General features: G+C 36.2%; 3 protein-coding genes across 6 annotated transcripts; 2 read left to right on the top strand and 1 right to left on the bottom strand.

The window, feature by feature from the left end:
* Positions 1-73: 73 nt before the first annotated feature.
* Positions 74-3618, bottom strand: LOC112465113 (serine/arginine-rich splicing factor 7-like). 2 transcript variants are annotated; one of them, XM_025032508.1, is made up of 4 exons: positions 3317-3617; positions 2637-3016; positions 467-710; positions 74-390 (listed from the first exon to the last, which is right to left on the bottom strand). In XM_025032508.1, exons 1-3 carry the CDS (start codon positions 3329-3331, stop codon positions 470-472), a joined length of 636 nt encoding a protein of 211 aa, XP_024888276.1. In that variant the 5' UTR covers positions 3332-3617; the 3' UTR covers positions 74-390; positions 467-469. The 2 variants fall into 2 exon arrangements, with proteins under 2 accessions (XP_024888276.1, XP_024888277.1); XM_025032509.1 differs by lacking the exons at positions 74-390; positions 467-710 and adding an exon at positions 826-1998 and having other exon boundaries at positions 3317-3618.
* A 265-nt stretch (positions 3619-3883) lies between these two features.
* Positions 3884-6084, top strand: LOC112465117 (intraflagellar transport protein 52 homolog). Of its 3 annotated transcripts, XM_025032517.1 has the most exons (7): positions 3884-4080; positions 4171-4441; positions 4506-4723; positions 4836-4944; positions 5013-5295; positions 5431-5679; positions 5769-6084. In XM_025032517.1, exons 2-7 carry the CDS (start codon positions 4305-4307, stop codon positions 6036-6038), a joined length of 1266 nt encoding a protein of 421 aa, XP_024888285.1. In that variant the 5' UTR covers positions 3884-4080; positions 4171-4304; the 3' UTR covers positions 6039-6084. The 3 variants fall into 3 exon arrangements, with proteins under 3 accessions (XP_024888285.1, XP_024888284.1, XP_024888286.1); XM_025032516.1 differs by having other exon boundaries at positions 3884-4441; XM_025032518.1 differs by lacking the exon at positions 3884-4080 and having other exon boundaries at positions 4353-4441; positions 4492-4723.
* Positions 6085-6251: 167 nt separating this feature from the next.
* Positions 6252-8621, top strand: LOC112465110 (nuclear transcription factor Y subunit gamma-like). Its single transcript, XM_025032503.1, has 5 exons — positions 6252-6453; positions 7088-7220; positions 7293-7760; positions 7849-8022; positions 8110-8621. The coding sequence occupies exons 1-5, from the start codon at positions 6431-6433 to the stop codon at positions 8284-8286; spliced, it is 975 nt and encodes a 324-aa protein (XP_024888271.1). The 5' UTR covers positions 6252-6430; the 3' UTR covers positions 8287-8621.
* The last annotated feature ends 5570 nt before the right edge of the window (positions 8622-14191 follow it).

Below are 14191 nucleotides of genomic sequence, written 5' to 3'. Positions count from 1 at the left end.
TGTTTATACTACACGCATACTTGTTTGGTATGGGAAGTTGAGATTTCAACGAGATGAACAATACAAATGCGCGCACATCTAAAAAGCTACCATTTTATTGAACATCAGCCTACAATAAACTTAAATGCGAGCGATGAACATGACACAGAACTGTAAGAAACCGTATTCGGCAAAATAACAATATATATGTTTCCTCCTTCATATGAAATAATACTTCGTTTATACGAAGTTGTTATGCTATCCATATTACAAAAACAGGTGAGTCTTATATATGCTAAATAATAGATATGCTAAATAATCTGCACGTGGTTGAACTGTTGAAGGGATTGTAGTTGTAGCTTTTTAATTAAGTCAAAGAAATCCGATAAACGTCAGTTAAATCCGTATCCACTAAAACAGAAACTCACAATGTATTACATTCATTCAATGATAATAACAGCATAAGCGATGTTCACTATATATTTACCATTTATCTGCTTCGCGATCTGGAGCCCGATCGAGATTTCGACTTGCTTCGATCTTTGGAAGCAGACTTCCGTTTCTTGCGATACTTATCCTTGACGCAAACGCTCTTGCTGCGGGATGGGCTGCGCCGTGATGAACGCGAGCGCGAGCGATTGCTGCGAGATCTTGAGCGGGAACGTGAGCGCGATCGCGATCGTGATCGCGATTTTGATCTTGATTTGGACTTTGATCGCGAGCGGGACCACCTAAAGTAAAAGTTGTAATAAATAAATGTCAAAATAATAGCCACGTATATATTTTTGCCTATTTTGCCTATCCATTACTACAGAACATAAATGTGAAACATGATCTTTAAAACTGGATATTTTTTTATTCGATTTCTATCGATTTCTATATAGCACGTATTATCCCCAAAATTACTGACAACGATCTGTTACCACCAATAATAATAAAACCTGATCCTCTGTCGAACATTTAATTTACATACTTATTAGGTATATAACAAGTTTATCATCTTTTATAAACACACATTAAAAATATAATATTTAGATACCGCGTGTGAGTTCTCTCCCTCCCTCTCCGAAATGCACGTTAGTATAACAGATCAGTTATCCGTACTCTGATGTATAAATAATACCGTTGGTTAATTTTCAAACTCCACGTATTCATTAAAAGGCACTATTTAATATCTTTGAGCACGTCCTATTTGACAAGACTAACAAATTATTTCCATAAATAAATGCAACTACCTTTACAAGTCATGCAAGTGTGCTTACACGTAATAATGTAACGTGGATTCGTTCATGTTCAAAGTATAGCTCAGCAAGTATATACCGTAATCCTCGTTGAATATATACTTGACTGTTCTACTTATATACCATCTTTCCTGGCTGTGCTTACAGCAGACAATTGTGGATTGCGTGCGCGCGATGGCTATGCCGATTGCCGAGAAGGGAGAGCGGATGAGCCCTTTATACAGACGAACGTACGAGAGGGTCCGAGATGAACGGATGAAGAGTGGCTAGAGACGGGATCGCTGAAAGTTTGTCTCTCAACAATTGTTAAGTATTACGACGATGACGACAACGACGGCGACGGCGACGGCGACGGCGACGGCAACGACGACGATGACGATGACGATGACTACGATGATGAAGACGACGACGACAACGATGACTACGACGAGAACGACGACTAGGCGGAAATCACAGATAGCTGAACGAAGAACGCCAGAAGTGCCAGACGTGCATAAACTCTCGATTTAGGGTGATGGTCAGTGGTCAGCGGATCGGTATCGTAGCAGTGCGCAGAACTAGCCACCCCGTGTCCAGTCGGCCACGGCCCATGTTTTTGCCGCGTTTTCTCGCTCGCAGAGTGTGCAGAGGGAAACCCAAAGTAGATGTGGAGTGCTCTACGCTGTAACTACGACGCGCGGTGTGTATCACAAACGTGAACCCAAGGCGAATCTCGCGCGACTATGTCGGGTAGCAACACACATTTCACATGCGTGTGCTGTATGCTCAGCCGCAACTCCTATAAATAACGGGCAATATTACGTTGGCCGCTTTACAGTATTTCTTTATGTTTGTAGAAATATCTTTGCTTTCTTTCAATCATTACCAATTATGTCTAAGTAGCTTATAATCGCCATTATTTAAATAATCGAACCTATACAATCTTTTTCATAACTGCAAAGTGAACGTGGCACAATGATATTGTGACAGTCATTTGATCAAATAAATCTCATGTAATTCATTAGAGATTATCTTACTGTACATATTTAATATTTGTTTCCTAATTATTAAATATCAAATAAAGAATGCCTGCGTGAAGGGCTAAATTCAAATATGGCTGATTCACACAAAGTAGAATCTTTGTAATCATAAATGTGAACTCTCATCAGAGTTCACATATAACAAGAGATATAAAGTATTACTTCTCTATATTTTTCTATAACTATGTTACAATCCTTTTCCATTTTGCAAGATAACTCTCCACAATGTATGCAAGAATAAGTCAGAAACTTTGCACACAATATAATTCAATGTATAATCTTTTAAATACATAAAAATTATATACATATATATAAATATATATAAATTTGATAGGTACTTAATAAGTATAAAATAATGATTGATTTCATTAAAAAAGAAAAAATTTCCAAGACTTACCTTCTTCTACGAGAACTTCTATGACGGTGGCAATCTCGAGCATAATGACCCCTTTCGCCACATTCGTAACATTTATCTTCTGGATGAAACGGTCTCCCAACACCTCTTCTAGAGAAGCCTCTGTCTCTTAATTTCTTTCCGTTTGACAATTCGACACGAACGCGTCGTCCACATAGAATACGACCGTCCAGTCCTCTCACGGCGTCTTCTGCATCTCTAGGATCTTCAAATTCGACAAAGGCAAATCCAGGAGGGTTTCTGGCAACCCAAACATTATGTAAGGGTCCATAGTAGGAAAATGCATCTTCCAATTGTTGCTTACTAGCACTGCTTCCTAAATCTCCTACATAGACCTTGCCATCCGAGGGATAACGTGAGATCTAATAAAGAAAAAAATACATACATACATATATATATATAATATAAAAGCAAAATCAAAATAAAGTATCCCCACCAAAATATATGTAAAACAATAAAAATCGACCAAACATTTTTCTCATTTCTGTATATTTAACCCCAAAGAGAGAAAACAATTTATAAATCTCATATCTCTTTCGAGTTAACTCTTTCCGAGATTTTCAACATTTGCACAAATACGATCTCAAACGTAATGAAACGACAACGTTGTATTACTCCCAAAATACATTATGCTGAGATAATAAAAATCCGAATTTTTATACCTTGCTGCTGCTCATCTTATCAGCTTCGTGGAGTTTTCGCGACCGCAATTCTTTACAAAGAACGTCGAAACTGCGACATACTTTCTGGAAAATATGTGATTGCCAACGACAGCTCCCTACTTCTCTACCTCCCTTCGCGTTATCGATTCGAGAGAAACAAATTACAAATTGATTAGAAACCCCTCCGATGGCTAGAAACGGCTCCGAGCTCCGAGCTCCGACCTTCGACCAATTTTTCAATAGCGTTTTCACCACGATATTTACGATTATGTCCACCAATGGCACCAATGCCAGCCATGCCAGGCTGGCCAGGAATATCCGCTACATGTGGTTCAATTTACTTGGCCAATCAGTACCGAGGACATATGCAGCATGCAGCCCGTATCACAATGGACGTTGAAACTCCGACCAACGACACGTGTGCTCAGAAATCTCAGAATGCTCGGTTACCAAGTTAGGTTTCATAATTATCAACCGGGATAATTAAAGAGCAGTAACATTATCGATTATTATCTTGTGACAAAAATAAAATGTATAAAATAGCATATGTAATGCACGTAATGAAATATTAAAGTCAGAAATAAATTATTATCAGGGGTTTTAAAAATTAATGTATGTAAATGTTTTATTTACATCGCAAGAATATCAGCATTGTCAAAAAAAGTCCTATTTATAATTTATATCATGAAATATTACAAAGCGAATAACAATAATATTTAATTATGGTATTACATTATGTTGCTTGAGGGAAGCATGTGCGAATGGTAAATAATTATCGATAATTTATATCTTGTGGTCATAGTTGTAAGTTGAGCAGGGTATGTGTCCGATGCTTATACTCGTGGTTGTCATAGCGATGACGCGATGAAATGTTTTGACGTGCACATTTCGACAATTATCAAATGAAACATCGTGATGTCGGATTGCTGTACAGTGTACACTACGAGTAATCTTTCGAACCGATTTACACAATAACAATAATCCAAGAATGAGCGCAACTTTTGGCGGTGACGATGGTGATAATGAAAACATTGTTATCTTTGACATATCAAAAAATGAAAGAAAATTAAATGAAGACTTCAAAGTACTTCAACGAAAATTGAAAGCAAAGTGGAAGTTTATCGAGTAAGTTAAAATTTACTAAACAAACATTAAATTGGAAAACTTATGCTCAGCGAATATATTTTAGGAATAATGAAGTGATATCGCAAGAATCATTGGCAAACGCCAAGATCCTAATGTTGCCAGGACCGCTAAGTAAATTTACTGAGCTCGAAATGAACTCCATTAGAACTTTTTTAAATTCTGGTGGCAATGTTCTTGTCACGCTTGGTGAAGGTGGTGAAAATAAGTCCAATACAAACATCAACTTTTTGTTGGAAGAATTTGGCATCATGGTAAATAATGGTACGTAAAATGTTCAGAGAAAAGATGATTGTGCTCTCTTCTTCTTCTCTCTATTAGAAATTCTTTCTAAATATATATATGAAAACCTACATTTTAATTTTTATAATTGCAGACAGTGTAGCCCGTATGAGTTACAGTCAAACGATGCATCCTAAAGAATCTCTAATCTCCCAAGGCTTGTCAAATAAGTCCATATTTCTAAAGAATCATGATGAATACATGTAAGACAATCTTATAATATCAAATTCAACTTGTGCTAATTCCAATTATTAATAAATGATTATTTTAGCGGTATGAAATTTTTGTATCCTTACGGCGCAACATTAAACGTAGTGCAACCGTCTGTCGTTGCTTTATCCAGTGGATCAATTGCTATTCCAATGAATAGGCCAATCTGCGCATATCATTGTATAAAACACAGTAATGGCAAGCTGGTTGTATTAGGTTCATCTAGAATGTTGACAGATACTTATATAGAAAAGGAGAGGAATGATGCATTGCGGGAAATGATTTTTGACTTTTTTGAGTTAAATGTCACAGAAACAACGGATCTTCATACGGATGATATAGAAGTAAGTTGTTTGTCACACATAGACACAGATCATGGTACACTTTTTACTAAACATATAAATTATACTACAAAGATTACGATTTCTTACCAAATCTCTACAAAAGACAATTGACAAATTGTATTTTTACGTTTGCAGTTTTGGGAGTACAACTTTGTACCAGACATAACGCAACAAGCTGACAATCCAAAAGTTTGCACGCAAGACTTAGATAATATTGACATACCTCGCGAATACACCAAGTTATTTAAACATCATTTTTATTCTACAAATTTAAACATGATACCGGCTTGCATAAAAGCGTATGAGGCTTTAGGAGTAAAACATGAACCACTTACTTTAATTCCACCTCATTTTGAAGCACCTTTACCTCCCACACAAGCTTCGGTGAGTATAACGTATAATATCTAATTCTCTATGTCCGTTTCGCGAATTTATTCTAATTTATGTTATACAAACTTGAAATAATTCTACAGGTATTTCCTCCGAGCTTCCAAGAATTACCTCCTCCTGCTTTGGAGCTGTTTGATCTAGATGAAGCTTTCAGTTCTGATTTACTAAAATTATCACAGCTTACTAACAAATATATGGCAACAAAGGAGCTATCAAATGACAAAGAATTAGATCATTATATCAGGGAATTTGGAAGTATAATAAGGATAAACAATTCCGACACACACACCGCTAAAGAAGTATTAAATTCTGTTTTTCAAAAAATCTGTAGTTATAAGGCAATGCATGATTGAAATTTTTGTATAGAAAAATGTAATTTATAGCTCGCATTTTATATAGATATTCTAATCGATTAAAATTTAATGAAAATGAAAATATGTTTTATTTGAACTTTTCCTCTCGAATCTCATATATGATACGTTTTTATTGTCGTGTAGCATCTGTCGGCAATGCAGAATATTTGGATTGGTAGTTACGTTCTCTGTAACATCGAGAGAATGCAGCAGGGTATAACAGAAGCACAACCAATCGTGATCGTTGCCTCTTGCCTCTGAGACTCAAAATGTTTATTTTCACTGAAAATATAATTTTAAAAACCATGGTTGCTTAGTCTGCGATAATAAAATAGTTTCCGCAATTTAAAAGAGATCTCCGACTTTTATGCAATCAATAAGCCACTACGAGAATGTCTGTGTTTTTCGTAAATGCGTAAGTAAACGAATTTCTATGATTTTTAGGTTATATATTATTGCATTCGGTACACTGTAAAATATGTGCACGTAAAACAGGATAATACGTGCATCTGTGGAATAATTCTTCTTTAAATTTAACGCAGTATATTTTTCTGTTTTATATTTCATTTTAGTACACTCACTGCAATAAAAAAGATATACCTATAACATCTGAGATATTGCAGAACAGGAATAAAGAGATGGCATATTTTATTACAAGCATCTTTCATGCGTACTAAAATGTCTAAAATTATTTTTATAGAAGTCTGTGTTAAGAGTTGAGTGTTCTTATTCAACAAAACCTTTATTGACTTTTTAGCTTTAGAAGAGATTTGATGTATTTTGGATTATACTTTTTAAATTTTTTTATTGTAGAATTTCATAGTTAATTAATTAATTATTATAGTATTAACATTAGACATGTATATAATATGAAATTGAAATTTTCATATTTGTATTAAATTGATACCTAGCCAAAATTTTTATAAATCCAACAGATGTTAGTAATAAATCAATACGAAACATAATAAAAAAACTTTCGTTTTTGCAACAAGTAAAACTAAATATATAAAATATATAAAGTTATAAAAAGATATTTTCTACATGTTTAGAAATCAAGACAGCGAAGTAGAGGGCGACTCAAATGGTGATTTACAAATCGCCTCACCAGGCAATTCTGAGGCTCAACAGGCATTGGCTCATTTCTGGCCAAAAGTCATGGAAGAAATAAAAAACATCACAACTGTTAGTAAGACTATAGTATAATCCAATAAAGTGTATTTTTTCAATATTTAAATAAATATTCTTATTACACAGATGGATCTTAAAACGCAAGCTTTACCATTGGCAAGGATAAAAAAGATCATGAAACTAGATGGAGACGTAAAAATGATAAGTGCAGAGGCGCCGATGCTTTTTGCCAAAGCGGCAGAGATCTTTATACACGAACTGACTCTCAGAGCTTGGGTGCACACAGAAGATAATAAGAGACGAACTCTTCAACGAAATGACATTGCAATGGCAGTTACAAAATATGATCAGTTTGACTTTCTCATAGATATAGTACCTAGAGACGAAATAAAACAAAGTAAGGCGCAGAACGAGGCCACTGTACGTACGTCTATGAATTCGGATCAAGTTCATTATTACTTCCAATTGGCGCAGCAACAAGCTTCGGCGAATCAAGGTGTGCAGAGTAGTGGCACTACTACGCAACCCATACAAATTGTTCAACCTTCTGGCGGGCAAATCCAGACCATCAATATCGGCAGTCCGGTAGAACAGGTATATTATTTGTTTTATTTTTGGTTCAACAGAAATATGTGCGCATACGTAATCTTTATGATTATCTTTATGATTTCATTAATTTTAGGAGAGTACCAACACCACTACAGCCCAAACAGTTACGGTTCAAAGTCCACAGCAATCATCCAATCAACAAATCATTCAACTGCAACAACCGCAACAAACATCCACAACCCAAGCCGGAGGAATACAGATCGTACAACAGATCGTCACTCCTAGCGGCGAAATTCAACAAATACCTGTAAATATAAATTTTTTTTTAATAAAATGATCTTATTTGTCTAATTGCACGTTATCTTCGATATTTTTCTTTTTTTTTTCTTTTTAGATTCAGTTGACTCCCCAGCAATTGCAGATGATTCGCATGCAAGTGCAAGGTGGAAGCAATCAACCAATTATAATCCAAACCGCTCCGATTCAGACTCAACCACAATTAATACAAGTTGCACAAGGTTCTCAAGGAGGTCCAGTTTTCTTACAAGCCTCTAATGCTGATACTGAATAATATTAATTAACTTTAACACTTTAGCTATATGTATTTATATACAACACAATATAATGAAAAAGAAAGATAAACCAGATTATCGTTTTATAACTGAAATTATTCGATAAATTAATTGCCAACATTTAGACATAAACATTTTTTCCTTAATAAGCAATTTGAAATAAAGAGAAAAAAATGATTGTCTTGTATTGAACGTACCAAGCAATTAATTAATGTCTAGAATAATTGTCTCTTTTCTGTTCGCATTTCTTTGTCTATGTATTAGTATTAGCACCTACGAGATTGATGAATTTATCTACACAATGTAATAAATATATCTTCATTGTAATACTGTATCGGCTTTTTTATTATTTGCTGGAAACCGACACGCTAGTTATCAAACCAAGTTTTAATAAATTTTTATCTGCTAAAAGGTTCTCATTTATTTCACGATGTAAGTATGTATCTTTCATCTCTCATGCCGAATGCTTTGATCTTTTCAAACATCCCGTAGAAAGTTATTATATATTTGGAAATTCTTTCTCGAAAATATCTCTGTTGATCGTGGTACGTCTGGCGTCCGGGCGTTATTATAAGCTGATCGAAGGGTTGGTCACTGAAGCGAAATGAGGTGAATCGAGGCGATGTAAGGTGAAGAATAAAGATAAGCAGCCAACGCGAGATGTAATCTGATTCGTACGTCGCGTTCCTTAGCCGCTGGCTGCCTGCTTCGCATGGCTGAGCTTAGGACTGGCTGGTGCAACTTGTATTATGTTTCACGTTGCTGCGGTTCTTGTCTGGCGAGTCTTGACGCTCAGAATCTCTACAATAGCCTCGAAATGTCACGTAACAGTAACTACACGTATTCTTATTACAATTCGTTAATATGCGCATTAATGTGACGCTATTAAACTTAATGTAAATGGAAAATAACTATATGCTACATTCATTAATCACTCGCTTATCATGGAACGCGTATATATATAGAAATTTATACCATATTATTGTTCATTGATAAGAAATGACAATAAATTAAAGAGCGAATGCTATGTAGTATATATAAATGATTAAAATTCATCTCTATAGTAGACTCTCTCTCTAAAAACATTCTCGACTTCAAAAATTAAGTATTCAATTTTAACGTAATAAATATTCTCTTTTCATCTAATTTTAATTCATCTATTATTATCTCTCTACGAGGAATCAACTAAAATACTTAAACGCGAATGAAGTATCTAGAGTAAGATAAAATAAAGAGCCAGCTAAAGAGACGTCGGCGGCCGATATTTGCCGATGTATTAAAACTTGATCGATCGGAATACCAATTCGCCGAGGGAAACCCTCGAATATATATACGGGGTGCTGAAAAGAAAACAATCGTATGTATGTAGTTTACCCTTGTGAATTTCGCCGACTTGAAATAATTTAAATTTTTGCTTAGCAAAGATTTCGTCACGGCTATCGTCGATGCTATCTTTTTTTACATTTTCTCACTTTCCAACATATACGTTATAAATAAACGTTAACTTCCATTTAAGCGTTTAAATCTACGTAAAATTAAATAAATATATTAACAAATATATTTTTATCTACCCGATATATGTACACTACGAAAAGCTAAGCATTTTTAATTCCGTGATAATGTTTACGGGAAATATTTTTCATACCTTATTTTTGAGTGATCAGCAATCTTAAAGTTGGTAAAATAATATTAACATAAAATTTTCCAACGGCCCATAATTTTCGAACGATCAACATCATTAGGCGCAATCCTAAATGCAAGTAATAAATCAAGACATAGAATAATAGGTCTCGATGTGACCTATAACCCGGACGTCTTTTTTTTTCCTTTTTTATTAGCACGGAACAAAGATGTGTTCTATTTACTGACGTTGCCGCCGCGGTCCTGGGTTGTCAGGGAAACCACGAGCACGCAGCATGTCACATCCGGTCCGGCAAGGATCTCAATCGGTCATCGAACCATATAATATAATCCGGGCATAATATATCGATAAACACACAATTCTGTGCTGCAAAAAAGCATAGAAAATGTAAAAAGAAAAAAATTGACAATTTTCAGAATCGTGAGAATTCCCTGTTGCCACATATACAAGGGTGGAGGCAATTTTCGCGCAGCCAAAAGCATTCGAAATTTTGTATTCGCCGAAATTACATTGGAACTATTGACGATCGTTTGATTTTAATTCCTCGCCGTGATCGTCCGATAGATCCTTTCCACCCCGCGATCTACGCCACTGCCTAAATACTCGGATTTCACGACATGTTTACAAAGATCCTAGAGATAAGTTGAGAATGGCCGCCGCAGCCCCATGTCTCCTCCATGGGTGTAAGGTGACAGCTGCCTGCGCCTGCGTGCATGCATACATACACACACACATTCACACACAGAGAATATCTTCGGCGAAAGAGAAGGCGTATGAAAACTGAGTGACGAACATAAAACGAATTAATTATTTAAATTCGCAAGTCGCTTAATATTTAATATCCCAAAAGTATTTCCAAAAGTATCAATAAACATGTGGAATTGGAGCATTTCATCTCATTTCCACGTTTCTCTCACTAAATCCTGCTTAACAAGAAAATCAATGACTTCTGATTGTCCTATGGAAAACTTTTTTAACTTGTACGTTTCATGGTTTTTTTGATCGGTTATTAATGTGGTCACAGAGTATACTTTGGTTCTCGGTACCTGAACACTGAGTCGGAAAGATAGAACACCCTGTATAACAAAGGGAGAGACGCACGAACCTAACTCACACCAACATCTTCATCACATATGTACATCTGTCTTCCACATACGCGCACGACGAAACGGGGAGAAAGATATATCTCGCTTACTTAGCTTTGGTCCAAAACTTACTCGCAGGATCTCCGCACGTGTGCATCCATTTTCGCAGGATATGTAGTTCAAGTATACGCGCGTCGTGTACTCATGGCAAAAGAAGCGCGTGTTGGCCTCTAAAACCTATCGAGATTATATTTACATCAACATATAGCATCTCGTCAATCTTCTTCAGATCTTCGTCGACGAATGTGTCAATACTTATATCCATTAACTCTTTGCGATCCTATGCTGATGTAAACTTGACACGATGATTCATGATGATCCTCGCAAAGGTCTCCGAACACTCGAACCAATGAATGATCGATGAACAATATTCTAGGAACACTTATAAAATGCTCCAGTTATCAATCATTGATCGTTACATCTTTCATAATATTGAAACCATAACAAAAATAAAATACTTAACAATAATTTATCAAAACATCGAAATTAATCTTGACTACAAAAGCAGAACCTCCTTCCCCTCATTTTAGTACCATCTGAAATATATCGATTGCATGAACCATCAAGTTAATTTGTCCAACTATCGCTTGTAGAGAAAGGATTGAAATAAAAATCTTTAATTCCCAATTTTCAATCCTGAACTCTTCCAGAAGAATGTAACAAATGAAAATAGCTGAAATTGACGAGAAAAAAAGATTATTAAAATAAGTAAAAACATTCACTTAAATAGCGGTCCTGAAAAAGTCGAGATCACACATCCTGTAAGTAAAAATATAATAACGTTACCGACGTACGTGCTGTTGACAATAACCCACGGGCCCGCCGTCTCTTGAACCTCGACATCGTATACATCTCTATGTACCGGCACTTTTCCTAAAGTGTTCGTACACATATACCTCTGGGTGGTCGTTATGTACATACGTGCACCATTAATACATTGAAGACGACTACAAGCCACCCGCATATCTCGAAAGACTGAACCGCGTATTCTTTCTCTATCTCCCTTTCTTCCCTTTTCTCGCTCTTTCTCTTGCGATTTGCGAAGCTCTTATTCCATTATATCATTATCTAAAGGTATCGCGCCAACTATAATATCATTCCGCCATTTCTTCACCGGCCATGCAGTTGATGACGCCATGTCTACCTCCAGCTCGTCTCATCTCTTTATTATCCGTCGTCTCTGCAACGAGTCACTCCTGAGAAACGCAATAACATCCGTTGCACGTTAGAATCGATATTTCTTTCACGAAGGCGGCATATCGCATTTGTCCTGAGAAACACGGCGATACGAGAATCGCCACCTCCTTCGAGAGGCTGCTGAAAATTTGATTCGTATGAGAAACTGATAGTGGAAGACGGTAGACTCATAACAGTTTCGTGTTCAGCATGTGCACGCAGCTTTCTTCAAACTGTTGAAATTTAGGAAAGATACGTAATTGACATGTTTAAAGGAGGGCATTATAAATAGCATCGGATACGCGAAGAATATTTTACGTTACGTCTTTTAAATTAATTTTGGTCAAACGTTTATCCTTTGTAATCAAATGTAAAACATTACGCGTAGAAATTGAACATAATTTTCTAAGTTGACTTAACAACATTTATATTATCCTGTTTGAAGAATGTCACGTATATACATATGTAAAACTCTTACGTAAAACAAACATGAATACGCGAACAACACAACGTGCAGCAAATCTACAGTTTTCAATAAAGAGATAAATGAGATGGCCGGATTCGTATAAACACAAAGAGATTCCCGTGTTCGACGTTCCGTGAAAATACAAAAACTGGAGAGTGGATTAGCCGTATTTATCCTATCCTCGCGTTTACCAAACATTATGTAAAGCATTTTCTCCTTTGTTATTCGTCACAATAAGCTCTGATGTCAATCATCGTGTAGCTCGAATATTCGCTATTATTTCACAAACGTACGTCTGTTGTTGGTTGTTAGCAGGGGATAATGTTTCCGGAACGTACGATAGTTAATAAGAAAGAATTGTTAAACGCGCAAGATAAATGTATGGATATTTAGGCATATTCTAGCAATAACAATTAAATAGATATTATAGGTGTCATTTGTAAACGATATAATACTGCGGAAACACGTGCGAAAAAAGCGTTCGTGAGCGCAGCGCTTAAACGAAACGGGAAGGTTTCTCGAGATGCTTTTATGGTAACGTTAGCGAGACTTTTAACGAAATTTGAGAGTCCATCAAGCTGGTGGAAAACGCACAATGGATGTTGGTACAGGATGTAGGAAATTATATTGCCGTCCATGTTGTTCCTCATTTTCGTCATCGTTCTTGAAAAATGCAGACTCACCCTCGCCGTTACAGTTACATTAGCCGCAAAGAGGTTTCAAGTTTAAAAGTCCACAGCATGAAGTTTATCCCCCAAAAGATATAGCATCCTGACAAATAAATTATTTAAAAATACATTGTACAAAGTTATACAACGTTCTAATTTTTCGACGAAAGTGTCGGTTTAAAAAATTCTCTCTCAAACTTTCTCCTACTTGTTTTAATTTTTCTGACAGAATTAATAAGTTACATTAATTTTATAATACATATAAATGGTAAATATATTGAGAAAAGTTCTTATAAGAAATGCAAGTGCAATATTTCTAATGGAAAAAAGGGATTTCAAATAATTTAATAATTTTTAATTGAAGATTAAAGATAAATTTCTGTCAGTTCCTTAATCCAGTTAATCCGTGTGCGAGACGCGCGGGTTCTTAAATTTTAAAGGTTTAAAGGCAGAGGGCCGCTGTACACCTCGCTGTAATAATATCTCGCGAACGGCCATCCCTCGCCCTCCATAATTTCACTCATGGCGAAGGCCCTACGTTGTTTTGTCACGCAGTGACAGAGGAGAAGCAGACATCTCGCGGCGCGGGCGCCTTTATCGCGCCGTAATCGATAAAGCGAGAAAAAAGGACGCAGGGACATTCTCGCCTTCCAGGAACCCACCGTAGTATGACGTAGTGCCGGCGTGCCGGATAGTGGCGTGGACCTCCCGTCAAGAATTCTCTGTCTCCGCATAAAAAGAAAATTAAAAGCCAAGAAAGACCGTCAAGACCCCTTCCCTCCTCTCTCTCTCTCTTTCTCTCACACA

The sequence above is a fragment of the Temnothorax curvispinosus genome, unplaced genomic scaffold, assembly GCF_003070985.1.
Source record: "Temnothorax curvispinosus isolate PA1 unplaced genomic scaffold, ASM307098v1 QBEX01014901.1, whole genome shotgun sequence".
Lineage (NCBI taxonomy): Eukaryota > Metazoa > Arthropoda > Insecta > Hymenoptera > Formicidae > Temnothorax > Temnothorax curvispinosus.
The sequence above is the reverse complement of the archived record's forward strand: the minus strand, read 5'-3'. Positions and strand labels throughout refer to the sequence as shown.